Raw genomic sequence first — 20962 nt, 5'->3', positions numbered from 1 at the left:
CACAGTGGTTCTAGCCTTTCAGTTACCCGACTTTACTACCTTCCCGTTTAGAGGCAGTAGGTGGGTCCATCCTTTTGACTGCCAGACCTCCCTCACAGTGAAGTCACTGCGGATCGAGTATTTTGGCTGCCCAATCTTACTACCTTCCATTGAGAGTCAATAGGTGGGTCCAGCTTGTCGACTGCCCGACCTCCCTCACGACGGGTCCAGCCTTTCAGCTTTCCAACCTTACTACATTCCCCTTGAGAGTCAGCAGGCAAGTCCAGCCTTTCTACTACCTAACCTCCCTCGTGATGAAGTCATGACGAGTTCAGTGTTTTAGTTGCCTGACCTCCATTCACTTCCCATCGAGAGTCAACAAGCTGGTCTAGCCTGTCGACTGCCCGACCTAGCTCATAGTGAAGTCATGGCGGGTTCAACCTTTCGGCTGCCCAACCTCCATACACTTCTCGTTGAGAGTCAACAAGGGGGTCCAGCCTCTCGGTTGCCCGACCTCACCCATCGTGCCACAAATGTCAAGGACTGCCCGATCTCCCAGGCACCCAACTGGTGGACAAGTCTCTCGATTGCCCAACTTTTCTTTCGCACATAAAAGTCGAGCTCTGCGTTGCACATAACACAGTTGAGCCCATTTTTTGCCAAAGTCGAGCCACACACTTGCACCTAACGCGGTCGATTTGATCTCACACCAAAGCTGAGCTCCGTGCTAGCACTCTTAGTAGTCGAGCACATCTCCCACCAAAGTAGAGTTCTGTACTCCCACCTTACACGATCGAGTATATCTTCGACTTAGCCTCGTGCTTGGAAATTTTTATTACTTAATGCAAGCGAAATGAAAAACCAAGGATCACTCCCTAAATTTATTTTTACATGGATTTCTATGGACTATCTCTGTCGCATATTTTATCTTAAAGATTTCCAAGGTCTTCTTTTTGAGCAAATCAATATTAAGAATTGCGGGCAACTAAAGGGGACAAAATATCCCAAGCCATGAATGACCCTCTTAGCCCAGCTCAAAGGTGAAGTCTCATCAGGAGGAAAGAAAGAGAGATGGTGGATAGGGGACAAAAGGTTGAGGAAAGTGAGGAGGAAAAAAAGGATATGTGACATAAAGGAGGGAGATGTGATGTTAAGGAAGAAGAAGGGGCAAAGAACAAATGTGGATAAGACTGAACTAGAAATGGGACAACCAGACTTCAACTTTTTCTTTTATCTTTTTCAACCTTACGACGATAGGTTTAGAGAGAAGATCTCCTCCAGAAAGTAGATTCCAAATTTTCATTATACAACGAGGATGAGAGATCATGAGAGACTGTCAAACAATCATACTATAGTAGACTTACCCTCAAAAAGACCAGTGGACATAAGCATTATGCCGAACCATGTAAATTTGTGTATATCCATATCTTTGCTTTTTTCTACATTTATCTCTTATTCACTTTCATGGATCAAGGCCCGGACTGCTGTATAGACACATCGGACTGCCACCGGGGCTTCAAACCAAATTGACTGAGGCCCAAATCGTCACAATGGGCCAGAAATATCTCTTTTTACCCTTTCGGTCTGTTGTGCGATTTTTGGCATTAACCTTATACATTATAAACAAGACGTTAATTATGAAATCTCATATTGTATAAGATATAAACCTCGAGCCAAACAAGGCTGTAGGGTGAAGAATACGCTTAGCAACGTTCAATGGTCATATATATAGGATGGAAAATATACTTGGTTATATACTTTGTAACATCCATAGGTCATGTGGAGTGCATAGTTATGCTTGACAAAATCTAGCAGCAAGTAGTGCTTATACACTTGGAAATCTAAGGGGTTGTTTGGAAATAGAGATGGTTTTATTTCATTTCTAATTTTTTTTTTATCTCATTTCTTTCACAAATATCATTCAAATACAAACACTTTTCAATTTCAAATTTTTAAATTTTCTATCTAATAATTACCTAATCATTATAATTTTTTCAAACTTTCAAACAAAACACAAAAAACGATTCAAAGATTTCAAATCTCAAAATAAAAATAATATTAAAAAATTATATTCTAACAACATTTTAATATTTTAATATTTTTATTCAAATTCTTCTATCTCATTTTTTAAAGTCTAATAAAACATTTTAATTTAAACTATTTTACTATTATTAACATATTTTATCTTAACTTTTTTTTTCGTTTTCTTAATCAAAATTCTTATTGTGTTAAATTCTGACATATTTTATGATTCTATTTATCTATGTTTTTTTAATGAAGTGTTATGATTTTGGGTATAACACTACCTCACTATTAAGTTATTTGCAGGAGAAGGGTTCACATAATGTAACAAAATAAAAAAGTGAGCCTGGCCCATGGGGCCCAAGTTCAAGTCCAAGTGAAAGAAAGAACAGACTGATCCACCGACTTCCTCAAAAGGAGGTGAAAAGGAGAGAGAGGACCTTTATAGGGCTTTTCTTTTGTTGCGTCTATCCTCCTTCCCTTCAAATTCTCTTCATTTCCCTCACTTTCTCACTTCACAATTCACATACTTCCCCGATTATCGTCTCTTCTTCTCTCGCCGATCGTTGCAATTGGGTAGGGTTTTGATTTCAGAAAATGCCTCTCTTCCTCTCGGAGGAAGAGTTCTCCCGCTGCGCGAACGACGCCTTTGCGGTGGCGGAGAAGGCCGACGCGTTCATCAGACAGCTGTATGAGGAGCTCGAGACCGTGAGGGCTCAGGCTGATGCCTCCACCATCACCGCCGAGCAGACCTGCTCGCTCCTCGAGCAGAAGTACCTCTCCCTCTCCGCTGAATTCTCGAAGCTCGAGTCGGACAACGCACAGCTTCACTCCTCCCTCGATCAGCACCTCTCCGACCTGGCCCAAGTCCAGGCCCAAAAGCATCAACTTCATTTGCAATCTGTAAGAATACCTTTAACTAGTCGTATCTATTGGATTGTAATTTCGTTTTTCTATATGGGTTTCTTCCTATGTGCGTGGGTGCCTACAAATGTGTTGTTTATGTTTGGATGACAAAATAGGGATCTGAAATTTTGTAGATTGGCAAGGATGGCGAGATAGAGAGATTGACAACGGAGGTGTCAGAGTTGCATAAGTCGAAAAGGCAGCTGATAGAGTTGGTGGAGCAGAAGGATTTGGAGATAAGCGAGAAGAATGCCACGTTTAAGAGCTATCTTGATAAGATTGTGAGTTGTAGACCTCCTTTTCCTTTTACAAATATGTTGGTTGGATTTTTGTAGGTAAAAAGCTAAATAATTACTTTTACCTGGTTTCATTTTTTTTGTATGATCATTCTCAAGGTCAACTTATCCGACACTGCCGCGCAAAGGGAGTCCCGTGTGAGTGAAATTGAGGCTGAGTTGTCGCGTGCTAAGGCTACATGTTCTCGTCTTTCACAGGTATCTACGGTGGTGTAATGTTGTATAGCTCTATCTTCTCCCTGGGCCGTCCTTAGATTGTCTTTTATTATTGTACGTCCCTATCTGTTGTGAATGTTTCTTTATTATATCTTTTAATACTTTGCAATGCCCAAATTTGATGATTAGAATTGGGGGCCTCATTTGATATGGGGTGCCCTCGGATACTGTCACGTGGGTTTCCATAAGATGTAATTCTGCAATTTCACACCTAGCCTATGGAGCAATTGTCACGAGTCTTATTTTAACTAGAATTATGAAGTACTAGAATCTTGTATGAACATAAATGGGATTAGGAAATCCGCTTATATTATGAAAAAAGCTGTGACTAGGCACCTGTTGATGATTGTGACATGTTCTATTTATTGCTTCTCAAAAATCATGTTAGATTGAGTGAGTGCGGTAATTTGATAGATTGTTTTTGAACTCTATAAGTATTCAAAATTTCACGAAGTATATGCCACATCTGATGAGATGACACTTCCACTGATGAACATCTTAGATGATTGTTATGGTTTCATTTAAGGCTGTTCAACAACACATAACTTTGACTAGAGAAGCAGCTTTTTTTTTTATTGAGCTTTAGTGTAATAGGTTTGTCATTTATGATTTTGTTTGGAATTAGTTGATTATTCATTCACTCTTTGGGGGAAGTGACATGAGCTTGTTAACTCCACAATAATTCCATTATCCATCACGATGCTCTGCTCAAAACTCTTAAGCATATTTAGGAAAATGGACTGAACAAAATTCTTAAAAAGAAAAAGGTTAGTAGAACAAAATAAGATTTTCTCTTTCATTTCTATGCTTTTTGTGATAGAAAATTTACACTACAGGGCTTGTTTAATGTTGCTTAATACAATGTGATACAAAAGGAGAAGAAACAAAGGAAAAGGAGAATAGTATTTAGTTCACCCTTCAACTAATCCCTTCAACAAAGTTTGTTCTCCATTGTCTAGTCTTTGAAACACTGGATAAATATAGATAGTGCTGCATTTTCGATAAGGCTGCAATAAACATGGTTGTTTAAGGAAGGGTAATACTAACTTGAATAAAAACAACTCATGGTTTTGTAATGTCTTCTGGACTAATGCTCTGCCTTTTTCCTTCTAAAGTTCTTGTTACACATAAAAAATTCATGGTTTTGTAATGTACTACCTAGAAGCAGAACCTGTTATGTCTAGCATTTTTCATTGCCTGGTAATGGTCATTTTCTTACCATAAAGATAGAAGAGAATCAAGGAACTTGAAAAAGTAGAATTGGCAAAATGCTTGTATATGTTTTTCATGGTTCTAATGATGTGGATGAGTGAGTACCAATAGCAAGTATGTTTAACATGTTCTAACCTTACAAATTTAGCAATTGGTCCTCATTACTTGGACCTAGGGCCCCTAATAAAAGGTATAATCAATCTGGTAAATGGGTCTTCTTTGTCATGAAAGTTATTCTCTTAAAATGTCTGGTGGCTAAAACTAACTGTGACTCATCATAAAAAGAATGGTTAATTTTTTTTCTAATTTTAAAGGACTCATGGACATGTTTGTTTTTAATATGCATTCTGTTCTTATGGTATGTTTATGCTAGGTTCTGGCTTTGAGTACCTAATTTTACCCTCTCTTCTATCTATTATTGCTTTCTTTCATGGTTTATTTGGACCATATCTGTGTTTGGATTTGAGCAGGAGAAAGAACTTATTGAGAGGCATAATGTCTGGCTGAATGATGAGTTGACTGACAAAGTTGATAGTCTCACTGAGCGACGTAGAAAATATAATGATCTTGAGGCTGATATGTCCGCTAAGCTTGCAGATGTAAGAATGCTTTTACAAGTTGCATTTTATTAGCTAAGCTTTATTATAATATAATTTTTGTACTTATCAAAAAAAAAATTATAATATAATTTTTGTTTTAATTTATTCATAAAAAAATAATATTATTGTTGTGCCAAATTTGAATTTTCTTTTAATGCTTTAGATCGAGAGGCAATCCAATGAATGCTCTAGTTCATTACAATGGAACAAGGAAAGAGTGAGGGAGCTAGAAACAAAACTAACATTGTTGCAAGAGGTGTGTTATGTTCTTTTCGACCTTCGAAATTGTTTTGCGTGTCATTAATTTTGTGGCAAGTGCCTTATAGGTATTTCTATGACACGTGTAGGAACTGTGTTCATCTAAACATACTGCTGCTGCCAATGAAGACCGATTATCTGCTGAACTCTCAACAGTAAGTTTTAACATAAGTCTTAGCAAATTAAAAGAGTTAGTGATCATATTTTTTTGCCATCTTACTTCCATTTTCATAGTTTTTTGGGCCATGCACAATTTCTGAATAGTATTGAATAAATAATCTTATTAATAGATTCTTTATGAGGAGTTTGATTTGTCATTGTTTGAACAACCTCAGTTAATCATATTTTCTATAACCAAGGCCATCCTCATTGGAAAAAAGAGGAAGTGCTGGAATGAATCTGGAATTTAATAAAAACAGTTCATATATTGCCCATGTTTGTTGTATAAATATTATGCTAGTGCTAGTGGTACTATTATTGATGCTTTGTAGTGGTGGTCCCGTTTATACCGTATACATACATTTTTTTATGTTTATGCTATGTTAGCTTCAATAGGAAAGTAGCCCATCTTAGGTAGGGGAAGGGTGTGGGCTAGAATATGCAATCAGTAACTTGGTATTTTTTTGGGCAACCCGGAATATCAAGGGATATTCTGGGTTGAAGAGTATTGCAATTAGGTTTTGTACAGATTGTTTCTGCCAAAAGTGAGCTTAAGTGCAAAGCTCCAAGGCTGAAACCTAAGGTTTAAGAAGCAAGATGATAATATATTTAGCCTGCAGCTCAGTTCATTAGAGTATTTTACAGTATGAAAATCAAGTAATTCATAAATTTAGGAAATTTTAGTCAAAACACCCCTGTGCTATAGGGTGCTTAAGTTTAAGATCCTATAACTTTCTTTCTTTTTTTCTTTTTTGGAGAAATAACCCCTTGTGGTATGAGTGAGGACCCTCTTAATTTTTTTTTCGTCTATCAAAGTTAATTGAAAACATGTGGCAGCTTAATAGATTGCCATGTGTCACCTTTACTCTTTTCTTAAGTAATTAAGTTAAATGTTTTATAGAAAAATGATAATAAATAATTTTAATATAAATAAAATATTTGTAATAAAAACAAGTTTCATTTTAAAATATAAAACTTAAAAAAATGGAATGGCCATTTTGGCCATCCACGTGGTGGCCAAGCTTTACTTAAAATAACATTTTATATATTTCTCTTGTGCTTTACTTAATATATATATACACATATACGATACTTGATAGCCACTCATAAAAAATTGTTTTGATAGCCATAACAAATTAAAGTACACGCTTAAATCAAAATATACCAAAAAAGGCCATGGTTAAAAAGCTTAAGAATTGTAGGTATTGACTTCTATGCTAACATAAACAGTCAAATATCAATCCATCTAGAAAGCCAACTTGGACTTTTTATTGAGTTCAAAGCATATACGTCACATATGATAACATGTGGCACCATGGTACATGAATGACCTTAATATAAACTAAATATTTAAAAAATATTTGTTACATAATTTTCTAGTTCTTGAAATGATATTATATATATATATATATATATATATTTTTTTTTTTAAAAAGTGCACTTTTCTACGCTTTAAGCTCACACAAATAGCCCAAAAAAGCGCTCTTAACGATCGCATTTGTAAATACACTCTGCTTTTGGTAAGCGAAGCACGCTTAAGCGCCAAGACTGAAGTGCTTTTAACAACATTGTCACCAATGGCAGATGGTGGTTAGGAGTTTGGGGAAGTGGCACTGGCGTTTTAGATTGAGAGAAAAGCATTGTGGAGTTAAGTTGTAGGCTCCAAATATGGGTGTGGGGTGAGTGGTGCTCTAGAGAGGTATAAGGACCTTGTGGGGTAGGATTATGAAAGAACATAAGAAAATGATGGGAAGATTTTCTAATCATCTTGTATTTGTGTAACACCCCATTCCCTTGGGGTTAAGAACGTCACTTTTAGAAAATCTAGGGGCAAACCGGTGTGCTACTAATCTTGACTTATTTTCTTCTTAACGAAGCGCTGGATACAAAAGATTCCATAAATAAATATAGTCAATCTTTTTATTAAAATACTTAAAATCTAAAAGAGAGTCTGCGGAAGCACTTATTAAAATCAATCAAGTCTCATGTACTTATCAAGAATAAATTATTAAATTGAAATCATGAAACTGAGCATGCCATAAACTGTCTAGGCCTCTACCTTGTCTCCTTGGGCCAAGTCCTGTCTTGTAGTTTCAACCTCATGAAGATCGTCACCTAGCATAGTTAAAACATAAAATCATATAAAAATGAGTCAAATACTCAATAAACAACACATTATATAGTAAACATAATAAGTAGTCACATTGAAGTTGGAGATCAACAATTGCAATGAAGAGATGGAGAATCAGAGACAAAGCATAGATGTAGTGAAGAGAAAGGAGAGGGATGAAAGGAAGTAGGAAATGAACAGTTAGAGATAGCTAGTGGTTTTATTAAAATAGATTATTTTAAAATCTGAACGTAATTTTGGTTGTTCTAGCAACTCAAAGGCAAACTTATTTGACCGGGTGCCTGTTGAAGAATGAGCCAGTGAGTCATAGGCAGTGGCTTGGTTAAGGGAACCCATTGGAGACGTAGCGAAAGCAAGATCAAGGCTATGCTCTACCATTAAGCAAATTCTGCCTGCTACGATGGTGGCGAAGCACTACTGAGCAATTCACGAATAACTTTATACGAATAACTTCTTTTTTTTGCTGGACAACACTCTTCACCTCCAATTGAGCATGAGCCATTCTCTTTTATGGTACTGAGTCATTTGGGAAACTTGTGGTACAAGTATTTTGAATCCTCATTACTAATGTAATCGGAATTTATCAGAATGAGAGGCACCATGGAGAGTAGATATTAATTACAAATGCTGGTGGAAGAATGCTAGGAAATGATGGGGGAAGTTATCTAACCATGCTAAACTTGAAATGGGAGAGGGTGCCAAGATCTAATTTTGGCATGATTTATGGTGTGGTGAGATGGCTCTGAAGGAAGCTTTCCTCAAGGTTTAGACTTGCGGTAAGGATGCTTCAGTGGCATAGCTTTTGGCGTTATCTAGTGATCTCCCTTTGTAGAATTTCAGTTTTACCCCTAGGGGTTGGCTCAAGTGGTTAAGGCCCTGGTCTTGGGGCTATTGGACTGAGGGAACTTTCCATTAAATTACCCAAGATGCACTTGTGGGAAAGTTTTTGCCAAGGGCCTATGCACCCTCGTGATTAGTTAGGGCTTTGTTCTCGGACAACTAGTGCCAATAAAAAAAAGAATTTTAAGTTCAATTGGAACAACTCTTGATTAGGAGTTGGTGAATTACATCATTCCTTAATTTTCTGTATTCCACTATTGTGAAAAGAGAAGGTGAAGTAGAGCTTATTTGGGCCACTTCCAAGAAAGGGTTGTTCAACATTCATTCTTTCTATAATGTTCTTATTCCTCATGATAATAACTCCCCCAAGATTTGCGTTATTTTCTTGGGCAGCCTCTCTAGGTAGTATTCTCACAATGGATAATTTGGGAAAAAGAAACACTGGTGTGGTTGAGTGGTGTTGCACATGTAAGAGGAATGGAGAATCAACATATAAACTCTTACTCTATTGCGAGATGGTACCGCCTTGTTGTGTATTTTTTTAGTTAGGTTGGTTTGGTGTGTGTCATGCCTTGCAGAATGGTGGGCCTTTTTGATTCTCAGAGTAGGCTAGCTGGTAGCTCACAAATTGTGGTAGTGTTGAAAGTAGTTCCTACTTGTCTCATATGGTGTATTTGGAGGGGAAGAAATGATAGAATTTTTTTAGAATCGAGAACTAACAATGGAGGGGCTCAGTTTCTTTTTGCAGTACTCCTTTGGATGGCGTCTTTTGAATTTAATGGGCTCAAGTGACATTATTTTTTTGTCTTTTTCTCCTTCTAGTAGGTCTTTATCTTGTATACTTCCGGTATTCTTAAATTGCACACTTTCGCGTTTTCATGAATTTTATCACTTATAAAAATAAAGATAGTGTAATCATATATTAGGTTACTACTTTCTGTTATTGTCTAGTGGTCTGCAAGACATTTACTTTTGCTAGTTGCACCGTTATCTTTATTTAATAATGCTATGTGAGCTCTTTTGGTTTTGTGGCCCTTGTTTCTGATTCTGACTACAAAACACAAGGACAGCCATTTGATTTTTGCCTAATTTTTTCTGGTCATGTATTTTTAATTTAAATGTTCGCAACTTCACAGGTAAATAAGCTTGTTGAACTATATAAAGAAAGTTCTGAGGAATGGTCCAAGAAGGCGGGAGAGCTTGAGGGTGTCATTAAAGCTCTAGAGGTGAATTGCTTTGCCAATCTGGTGCCTTTTAAAACTTGGAAGTGTGGCCTATTTGTCCTCTTGTTTTGATTTTGGCTTTTCGTTGCCATCCTAAGCAGACACATTTGAGTCAAGTTGAAAATGATTACAAAGAGAGACTTGAAAAGGAAGTATCTGCAAGATGCCAATTTGAAAAGGTTTGCTTCCTGACTTGTATGTGATGGACATCAAATATTTCAATGGACCAGGCAGCAATTATTTTGTCACCTCCTTCTCTTTATTTTGCTGAGACAATTTTATAATTGTTCTCACCCGCGTACAGTCTTCCAAATCTATATCATGTTGTTCCCATTATGTGCTTTTTTTTGAATTCCGGACCAGGCAGCAATTATTTTGTCACCTCCTTCTCTTTATTTTGCTGAGACAATTTTATAATTGTTCTCACCCGCGTACAGTCTTCCAAATCTATATCATGTTGTTCCCATTATGTGCTTTTTTTGAATTCCTGATGATGACGTGTTTATTTTAGTATGCTTTCACATCGGTAAAAGCTGGTTTTGTTATTTATTTGTGGAGTTCTTTTGTAACCAAGTCAATTGTGATTGTTTTCCCCTAATCATAGGTGTGTGTGTGTATATATATATATATTTATATATTTGTTTCTTACAGGAGGCCGCAGATCTGAAAGCAAAGCTTGAAAAATGTGAAGCTGAGATTGAGAATAGTAGAAAATCAAATGAACTAAATCTTCTTCCACTCAGCAATTTCAGTACTGAAACGTATGTTACACTATCGTGCATTTTATAGTGTTTAGCCAGTTGCTTTTGTCATTTTTCTTGAAAGATATAATGCACTAAATGTTTATGATGTTTAGTTCAGTGATGTGCATATATGAATCTGCTTTTAACTTTATCGCATATGCTGATTCATGTAGAAGTATATCCTTGTCTTTTCCAATCAAGATCCTTGCTAGCTTATTCTTGTTAGTTTTCAATATTGTTGTCAAGATATGAGTATAACAAAATGAGATCCTTGTGTAACACCCCATTCCTCTAGGATTCAAAACAATACTAGTTTTCGAAAATAAGAGGGAATGAGATGCTACTAACTTCCTTATGAATCACTTAGGAGTCAGGTATAAAAGATTCCATAATTTAAAATAAAATATATTTCTCTAAAATTAAAAGGGTCAATGGAAACACTTAAAAATCATGTGCTTATGAAATAACTTATTAATAAATGACACATAAATTAAAAATGTCAATAAATTTTCTAGGTCTTTGCCTCTTCTCCTTGAGGTAAGTCTCATCCTACAACATTATTCTCACATCGACCATGGGATGGTAAAAATATTTGAAAATAAAAATGAGTCCAATACTCAATAAGCAATAATCATGCAGTAATAATGATCTAATTAATTTAGGGCCTTCTTTCTGAAAATAACACATGCTTAGTAAAACCTTTTCATTCATACATACATGCATATGCACTTAGTTTCACTTTCCTTCTTGGCTGGTACCCAATGTTGACCCCCTAGAGTTGGGGCTAGCAATCCTTGTGATCTCGATTCCTCCCGTGAATATAAGAATCCACACAAAGATGATATCACTGGGTGCACTACCTGTGTGCCTATTTTGGCAATACAATATGCCGTTATCTTATGGTAGCATCATACTTATCCTAAAATATTTTAAATATCATACATTCAATCATGATCATGCTTGCATGCTTTCTTGCTGTATCTTATCATATCTTACCATGATGCATGTAGAACACTTAAAATCGTGACTCATCATAACACATCGTTATGCATATATTGCATAAAATAAACATATGCATAAAATCATAGCATATACAATTCATCTTGCAACTTAAAATCACTTCCATAATAACTTGGGTCATGAAAAGGGGCTTCTAACGAAGCTTTATTCATAACATATTCTTTTAAAAACAACGTTATTATTTTTTTATTGGTAAACAAGATTTTATTGATCATAAGGATAGGCAAGAGCCTAAGTATATGGGACATATACTAGAGCAACGCTAAACATGCTTTTAAAAACACATTATTTACTGTGTATACATGTAAGGATATGATCATGCTACTTACACTAAAAAAATATATGTGATAATGAAGGGTGTGATCATATTACTTACCATGAGCCTTTATGCAAATAATCACCTTATGCAATTTAATCACAAGCACGTCAGTAGGCACCTATACATATAAGCATGTTGCTACATTAAAATCTACTCAAGTGCTTAATCAATTTAACTGTAGAACCTTGCCTAATGAGGTTAGCATGACTTTCTAATTATGCACTTAACCCAATCACATCCTCGCTTAAAATGCTTTAATGCAAACCTGGCCTACATGCATCCTACCCAAATGTACATTGGGCCCTCCAACATCTAATTCGCCACTAAACCTTATCATGTCACTCTTAATCGATTTAGCCCATCACATTCCAGGCATAATTCATGCCCATACACGCCAAGAATTATCAAGCCTAACTTTATACAAGGTAACCAACAATGCATGCAAGTAATCCTTAAACATGTGAGTTCATCTTGTCCTAATATTCAATGCATAGATCTATATTGAGACCTAATAAAACTCACAAATCACGATCATCATAAGGCTATTCATCTAGTTCTCATGAAGCCCGTAACATAACAATTCAAGCCTATACTAGATGCTGTCCAAACCTCATTCGCTAGCACAAAATCTGTCCATGCACCTAGAATACCTTAGCCGTGAGTCATGGAGCCTCTAAGATGCTTTAGGCCCGGTTTGAATACAAGAAGTGTTTCATCTCATCTCATCATTACAACTTTCTCAAATTCCCACACAAAATATAATAAACAATTGATCACTAGAGGAACTTATAGCTTTATTTTATAGCACGTTATGTACCTGGTCCAATGCTGTTGATTTCAATGGCATGGCCCTTCATGATTTCCTTGTCTCTCTTGCACCCTCCTAGTCAGGGTGTCTCTTGTATATACTGGGCTAGGCCTATTCTTTTTTTTTTGATAAGTAATAATTTATTCAAAGAAATAGGCATAAGCCCAAGTACAAAGGACATAGACAAAGGAAACACTTACAACTTCCACAAACAAAAAGAAACTGACACCAGAAAACTAAAACAGGAGCAGAAAATTATCCTCCAGTACAAAAACTTTAACCCAAGAACTCACAGTACTCAAGAAAAAATCCCTAAGATTTCCCAAAGAGCGTTCTTTATATTCGAAGCAACTCCCATTTCTTTCAAGCGATATGCACCACATATGACAAGGAGGTATCATCTTCCAAACTCTCACTGCCTTCTTACAGCCCTTCAAACCCTTCCACCCTACCAATAAATCCACCACTTCTCTAGGCATTACCCAATGTAATCCTGTACAACTCAAAACCTCATTCCACAAGATTCTTGTCACTTTGCAGTGAAGAAAAAGGTGATTTACAGATTCTCCTGCCCTTTTACACGTGACACACCAATCAGCAATAAACAGACCTCTTCTTCTACGATTATCAGTAGTCAATACTTTGCCCAATGATGCCATCCAACAGAAAAAAGCAACCTTAGAGGGAACTTTCACTTTCCATATACTTTTCCAAGGAAAAACACAACTACTATGGCATGACAAAATTCTGTAATAAGTTGAGACTGAAAGCTTAGCATTTCCAGCAGGAATCCACACCATGCTATCCTCTTTTTCAAGCACCAACTTGGACTGTAGAGTTTAACCTGCAGAGCCTTAACTTCATCCACTCCCAGTCATTAACGTCTGCAGTAAGAATCATAAATAGATGCATTATGATCCCTAGCAATTCTGAAAATGGAAGGAAAAACCAGCTTGAGAGCAGTATCCCCATACCACGGATCATGCCAAAAGAGAATCCTCTTACCATCTCCTACCTTCAATCTGAAATTATTGGAGAAGGAATCCCTTACTTTTCAAATAAATTTCCACAAACTAACCCCATAAGCACCACTAGCTGCTTTAGTACACCAACCTCCCCACAAACTTCCATATTTCACTTCTATCACATTTTTCCACAGTGCTTTACTCTCCAAATGATATCTCCTAAGCCATTTCCCAAGTAAAGCTCTATTAAAAACCCTTAAATCTTTAATCCCCAAACCCCCACGATCCAGTGGTTGACAAGCCTTCTTCCAACTAATCAAGTGAAACTTCTTTTCCTCACATTGCCTCCCCATAAGAAATTTCAAAATAAACACCCAATCCTCTTTTCAACTCTTGCCGGAAGACGAAATAGAGAAAGGAAATAGGTGGGCAGGTTGGACAAAGTACTCTTTATTAGAGTTAGTCTTCCCCCCTTAGACAAGTAGATCCTCTTCCAACCCGCTAACTTCCTTTCAATTTTTTCAATCACCCCATCCCATATGTTGACAGCTTTAAAAGAGGCTCCCAAAGGAAGCCCAAGATACCTCAAAGGCAAAGAAGAGATTCTGCACCCCAGTAAATTAGCCAAATCTGATAAATTCTGAATATCACCCACAGTAACAATTTCAGACTTTGACAAATTAACTCTTAACCCCGAAGCAGCTTCGAAACATGGCAAAAGTGCTCTCAAAGCATGAAAATTATATGAATCAAGCTCACTAAAAATCAAGGTCTCATTAGCAAATAACAAATGAGAGATCTTTAAACTATTCCTAGTCTCATTACCCACCACAAAACTGGACAGCAGATTACCCTCCACAGCCCTCTCAATCATTCTACTCAAAGCTTCCATAACCATAACAAAAAGAAAGGGGGAAATGGGATCGCCTTGCCTCAAACCGCGAGAACTACAAAAGAAACCAGCCGGTTCACCATTCACCAAAATAGAAAATTTTGAAGTCGAAACACAATGCTTAATCCATAAGCACCATTTAACACCAAAACCAAATCTCCTCAATAAATAAACAAGAAAATCCCAGCTTACATGAACGGAAGCCTTTTCCATATCCAGTTTAATAAGAATACCAGCTTTCTCCACCTTCAACCTACTCCAAACATTCATTAGCAATTAAAACAGAATCTAAAATCTGCCTTCCTCTCACAAAAGCATTTTGAGATGGTGAAATTATTCTCTCCATCACCCTACTCAAACGATTTGCCAGCACCTTAGAGATAATTTTATAAATGCCATTCACCAGACTAATAGGCCTAAAGTCTCTTATCTCCACTGCCTCTGCCTTTTTCGGAATAAGAGCAATGAAAGTAGCGTTCAAGCTCTTCTCAAACCTCATATACAAATGAAACTCAGCAAACACCTTCATGATACCATCTCTAACAACATTCCAGCAATCTTTAAAAAAAGCCAAAGTGAACTCATCCGGACCCGGAGCCTTATCCTTGTCCATACCCTTTACCACATCTAGAATTTCTTCTTCTTCTTCAAACTCTCTTTCCAACCACACAACATCAAACTGCTCTATAGAGTTAAAAGCAAGGCTGTCCAGTTTTGGTCTCCAAGAAAAAATTTCTGAAAACAGTTGCTCGTAAAAATCCACAATGTGGGCCTGAACATCTTCTTGATTCGTATTCAACCTGTCCCCATCATGAAGGACCTCAATCGCATTATGTCTTCTATGAGAGTTCGCCATTTGATGAAAAAATTTGGAACACCTATCCCCCTCCTTCAGCCACAATACCCTCGATTTTTGCCTCTATGAAATCTCTTCCATCAAGGCTAAATTTTCCAATTCAAAAACCACCCCTAATTTTCTGGTTCTATCCTCTTCCGATAACAACCCTTGCACCTCCTTCTCTTCCAAAGATTGCATCGCCTCCATAAGCCGCTTCCTCTTGGTATCCAACAACCCAAACTCCTCTTTATTCCATCTCATCAAGTCTTTCTTAAGATATTTCAACTTTCTAGCCAAAACAAAACTAGGTGTGCCAGTAACATTATAGCAATTCCACCAACTTCTAACCTTTTCCCCAAAACCTTCCACCTTAAGCCACATGTTCTCAAATTTAAAATAACTTCTTCTACTCACAATTCCTCCACAATCTAACATAATGGAAAAGTGATTGGAACACAGTCTCGGCAAAATTTTCTGCGACAAACTAGAAAAGTGTGCTTCCCAAGAAGACGAGACCAAAAAGCTATCCAACCTAAAAGGAGATCTGCCATTAGACCAAGAATAATCTCCTCCCATCAAAGGCAAATCTATTAGATTTAAATAAAAAATTAAATCTGAAAAAGTAGCCATAGCACTTGAAAAATATGAATCCCCCGACACCTCATTAGGAAATCGAGTAAGATTAAAATCCACTCCAAAACACCAAGGTAAATTCCACCAACTACAAACACCCGTCATTTCATCCCATAAATGAATCCTCATACTATCCACATTTGGGCCATAAACCCCAGCAAACGCCCACTAAAACCCATCCTCAAGATTTTTAAAATGACAAGCCACCAAGAATTCCCCCACAAAGTGTTCCACCAACTCCACCGCCCTCCTATTCCACAAAATCATGATACCACCCGTGGCCCCATTAGAGACCAGCTCTACCCAACCCACACTACAACAATTCCGCAAACTCTGAACTATGGATTTATTTACAAATTTCAGCTTGGTTTCTTGAAGACAGATAACATCGGCCTTCCATTGACGCAGCTAATATTTCACCTATAAACGTTTCCTATAATCATTTAAACCCCGAACATGCCAAGAAATGATTTTAGGCTTCATGAAAAATCAGTAACAGCCCTTTCCTTACCTTTTTCCCTCCAAACACTCCCTTCCTTAGACTTGTAGGTGATAGAACACTCCAACCTTTTAAGTTCCCTCTCCTTTTTAGCAATAGATTTGGCCAAAGTAGGTTGACCAGCTTCTATAGCAATAAGAAGAGCTCTGAACTGTTCATCATAACCATTACAAGAAATCCCCACAACATCTTTGATCTCTTCAACCTTCCTTAGAACCCAATTAGAAGAGTTACAAGGCCATTCAAGGCCTGGATTCAAATAACTCAAAGGGACAGGATCAAAATCCTAATCAGATTCCAAAATCTCCCCTGACTCACACGAAACCGAGTCTTCCCCTCCCCCAACACCAACTGTAGTTCAGAATTATTGAGAAGAGTGTAGGGCACCACTTCCTCAGATGAAATTGACCCCTTGACCCCGTCACAACACTCCTCCATAACCTCAGCCCTAACATCACAAGACAACTTATCCATTGCCTCCACAAACTGAACTGGACTCGATCCCAAAAATTCTATCGACTGCACTCTAGCCTCCAACCCACCCTGCAAGGGCAAACACAACGACGGGATACAACTAGAAGACCCCCCCACCACCATCGACCCCTTCTGTGAAGACACAGACATAATCGAACCCAAATCCTCCCTGGGTTGAGCATACACCATCTTCGCAGTAGAAAAAACCCCTCATCACTGTTCACAACCGTCGATCTTGACAACTCCAAAGTCCCCATTGGCTCGCACCTTATTGGTGACTTTTTCTGTGATGATGGACCAGGACACTGACCATCGCAGTCCACCGTAGCCAAAGGAGGAAGCCCATAAGCTATTGGGTGACAACATTCTTTGATCCCAACTCTCGTCGCACTGTTCACCGCTGCAAAGCTCGCCACCAGAGTGGTCCCCGACGGTTCGCACTGCGCCGACGACCTTGTCTAAGGTGGTGGACCAGACTTCTGCATAGGGGAAACCAACGTAGCCGAAGGGCGAAGCCCAGCCCCATTTTGTCGATAAACAGCCTCAGTGGTCTTTCCACTTGGGCCTCTATTTGGCCCAATCAACTTGCTCCTAGAAGGCTTATCTGACTTAGGCCCACACTTCACCTTACCCACGTCCATCAAGAGACCCAAACCCTCATCTACAGAAAATAATAAGGAACCAATTTTATCTTTCCAACCCATTAATTCCGCCCGTATGTGCCAGAGAGACCCCTCAACTTCCCTTACTTTTTTCCACATCTCGGAACTCCAACCGTCACCCTCTACTGACGAGATCCTACGACAGTTCGTCTAGATCTCCTTCTTGATTCTTCTTGAAGATTCAACCAATTCACTCCTATTTTTGAAACCAATATCAACATCTGCAGATTTCATTGCAGCAACTAAGTAAGGAGTTTCTCTAGAACTTTTCTCCCTCTCATCTCCAATAGAGCCTCTGTTTTCTTGAACAAAAATAGAGATAGACCCAACATTCTCACGCGCCTTCTTCACGAAACCAGACCAGCCACTACCATTTCTCCCTTCTAGAACTACAATAATTCCTTTCCGCTTACCCTCACCCAACTCAATCACTTTAACAAATCTTCCAAAAGAATTATTAGAAAGTTGGATAAGGAAGACTCTATTACCTTCCCTTCTAGACTGAAAAAAAACCTTTTTACCCGAAAAACTCAGACAATCCCCAATCACCTTAGCCATCCAAACCACTGCTTCACCATTAAGGTAGAGAACCTTAATAAATTTCCTACACTTTTCGACAATACTAAAGAGATTGCCCCCCTTCCTTTGAAACACAAACGATTTAGCTTCCACCCCAAAACTGCACTCCATTGAAACCACCTCCTAACACACCACGCTGGAACCAAGATAAACTAACAACAAAAAGCAAAAGAAGAAAGGAAATAATGATGAAAAGAGAAAAAAGAAGTCTAACGATTATTCCTGGCGAGAAGCGCCAAAAATATGAAAAGAGAAAACATAATAGAGAGAGAGAAAGGAACCAAAGAGAGAAAGGTTTATACTGGATTGTCGGATAACATTTCAGATCAGGGAGAAGTCGTGATTATATTACAAAACTACAAAAGACTTAACCAGAGCACGGAACAAAAATTGAAACCCTAACAAAACAAACAAACAAATATACGTAGAAATGGAAAGAGAGTTATGGAGCTTGGAGATGAAGTGCAAAAGCATGACAACAGAAGAGACGAGAGTGATAACGCCACTGGAGAGCATATGGCTGTAGAAGTCCTTGTTGATTTTCGGGCATGCGTCCAGGCTCCATAGCTTATTGATAAAACCGTCCACACTAACAAGAATTATCAAACAATCCTAGGCCTATTCTTGGAGTAATATATTGTTTACTTATAAAAAAAAAATATAATAAACAATTCAATTTTTTTAAATTTTAAAACAATAATAATATTAAAAAAATAATATTTTGACAATATTTTATTCAACTTTCAACTTTTTTCTCAACTCATCTTATCTCATCTCAACTCACTATCCAAACCGCATCTTAGTCTCTCATAAAATCATCCAACATGCATCCCTTGTTCATATCATGCAATTTAGGCCATATTTGGTTGTGAGACAATCTCATCTTAAGTCAATAATATTTCTCAATCAAAGATCATCTTACTACCAAACATACAAACATAAAAACTATCTTAACTCAAATTTTCACAAATATCAAATATTTTAAAAATGAATTTAAAACATAATATTTTAAACAAAAATTAGAAAAAAAAAAATCCAGGGTGGCACGGTGCTCCTAGTGAGATTCTCGAATCTCTCTCTCTCTCTCTCTTCTTTTGCTAAGTAATTTAAAAATTGTGTTATATATATTTTGTTTGATAAGTAATAGTATTATATATATATATATATCAATAGAAGTAACTAAGTACACTGGACGTATACAAGAAAAACACTTAGCCCATACAAGAAAGCCCCTAATGACCCAAAAACCCATAAAAACCTACCCAAATTACACAAAGTCTGAATTGGAAAAACAATCGATACACCTCCCCGACCCCATCCCCTACATTCTGTGAAAATAATCCTCTACCCAAACATCCCACTACGAGAACGTCTTCTCAAGGCCCTCCCTTTAGCCTTCCCTCGACTTGAGCTAGCTCCCTTAGTATCGTAGTTGATTGCCCAAGAAAGATTCTTTAACTCCCTGCTTTTCTTAAACTTAGATTTGGTTTCAAGCGTGTGGCTCGCCTCGATTGCAATGAGTAGTGCTTTAAATTGGTCTTCATATTCTCCCTGTTCTCCATATGAAAGTCCAAGGGTTTGTAGAAACCCATTATCTTTGTTCAGAATCCAATCTGTTGTTGAACCCGCTATATCGTTAATCGGAAGAAGAGAAACCAGGGAAACGACATTATCCCCAGCCACAGTACCCGATTGCACTCCCGACTCTAAACCTTCCCCCAAGCCTCTTGGACTTATCAAAAAATCAAGCCTCTTGGACTTCCACAACATCCTATCCCCATCATTACCACCAAACCTCAAAGAGTATAAAAAACTGATGAAAGCTGAAACTTTTTCAATCTCCCAATTTTGAACTGCTCTAGTGAAGCAAACATCCTACTGAAGCGAGCCATTAGAACGAAAAAGCAGATCAGATACAACAATGTACCGATCTGAAGCCAACCAAAAAATAACCGGAAACACCCAATTGAGGGCTCAATCATCACACCAAATGTCAAACCAGAAACGGATCCTAGATCCCTCTCCAACATCATAACTAACATGGCTAATAAAACTCTCCTAGCCCTTTCTAATAAACTTCCAAAGACCCACACCATAATTCCCTTGTACTTCGTTAGAACACTAACCCCCAAGCATTTCCATACTTCCGATCGATAAACTCCCTCCAAAGTGACTCTTTCTGATTGATATCTCCATAACCACTTTCCCAATAAAGCTCTCTTAAAGATCCTCAAATTGCAAGGCCCCAACCCTACAACCGAAACAGGAGAACAAACTTTATTCCAACTAACAAGATGAAATTTAGTTTTCTCTCCCATCCCACCTCACAAGAAAGCACGAAACAACTTCTCGATTCGGTTGGCTACCCTTGCAAGCAGTGAAAACAATGATAGAAAGTAAGTGGGAAGATTGGAAAGGGTATGCTTAACTAGAGTAAGTTTGGCCCCTTTAGATAAATATAACTGCTTCTAACTAGCCAACATTTTATCAACTTTCTCAACAACCCCATCCCATATAGCACTAGCTGTAAAAGACGCCCCCAATGGAAGGCCTAAATATTTTAGAGGTAAAGAAGCAACTTTACACCTCAACAAACTTGCCAAACTATTGATGTTACGCATCACCTCCATCGGAATCAATTCCGACTTCCCAGGGTTCACCTTAAGGCCCGATACAGCTTCAAAGCATA

At 37.7% G+C, this 20962-nt stretch overlaps 1 protein-coding gene across 1 annotated transcript in view; it reads left to right on the top strand.

Annotated features, from left to right (window-relative positions):
- Positions 1–2411: 2411 nt before the first annotated feature.
- Positions 2412–20962, top strand: part of LOC121242924 (nuclear-pore anchor) — a 65405-nt gene continuing 46854 nt past the window's right edge. Inside the window, exons 1-9 of the mRNA XM_041140933.1 lie at positions 2412–2904; positions 3042–3188; positions 3303–3401; positions 5102–5230; positions 5394–5486; positions 5578–5643; positions 9755–9844; positions 9943–10020; positions 10493–10602. Coding sequence (XP_040996867.1) covers positions 2599–2904; positions 3042–3188; positions 3303–3401; positions 5102–5230; positions 5394–5486; positions 5578–5643; positions 9755–9844; positions 9943–10020; positions 10493–10602 — 1118 coding nt within the window. The 5' untranslated portion in view covers positions 2412–2598. The remainder of the gene's footprint in view (positions 2905–3041; positions 3189–3302; positions 3402–5101; positions 5231–5393; positions 5487–5577; positions 5644–9754; positions 9845–9942; positions 10021–10492; positions 10603–20962) is intronic.

The sequence above is a fragment of the Juglans microcarpa x Juglans regia genome, chromosome 8D, assembly GCF_004785595.1.
Source record: "Juglans microcarpa x Juglans regia isolate MS1-56 chromosome 8D, Jm3101_v1.0, whole genome shotgun sequence".
NCBI lineage: Eukaryota > Viridiplantae > Streptophyta > Magnoliopsida > Fagales > Juglandaceae > Juglans > Juglans microcarpa x Juglans regia.
This window is presented reverse-complemented; position numbering and strand designations above follow the sequence as displayed.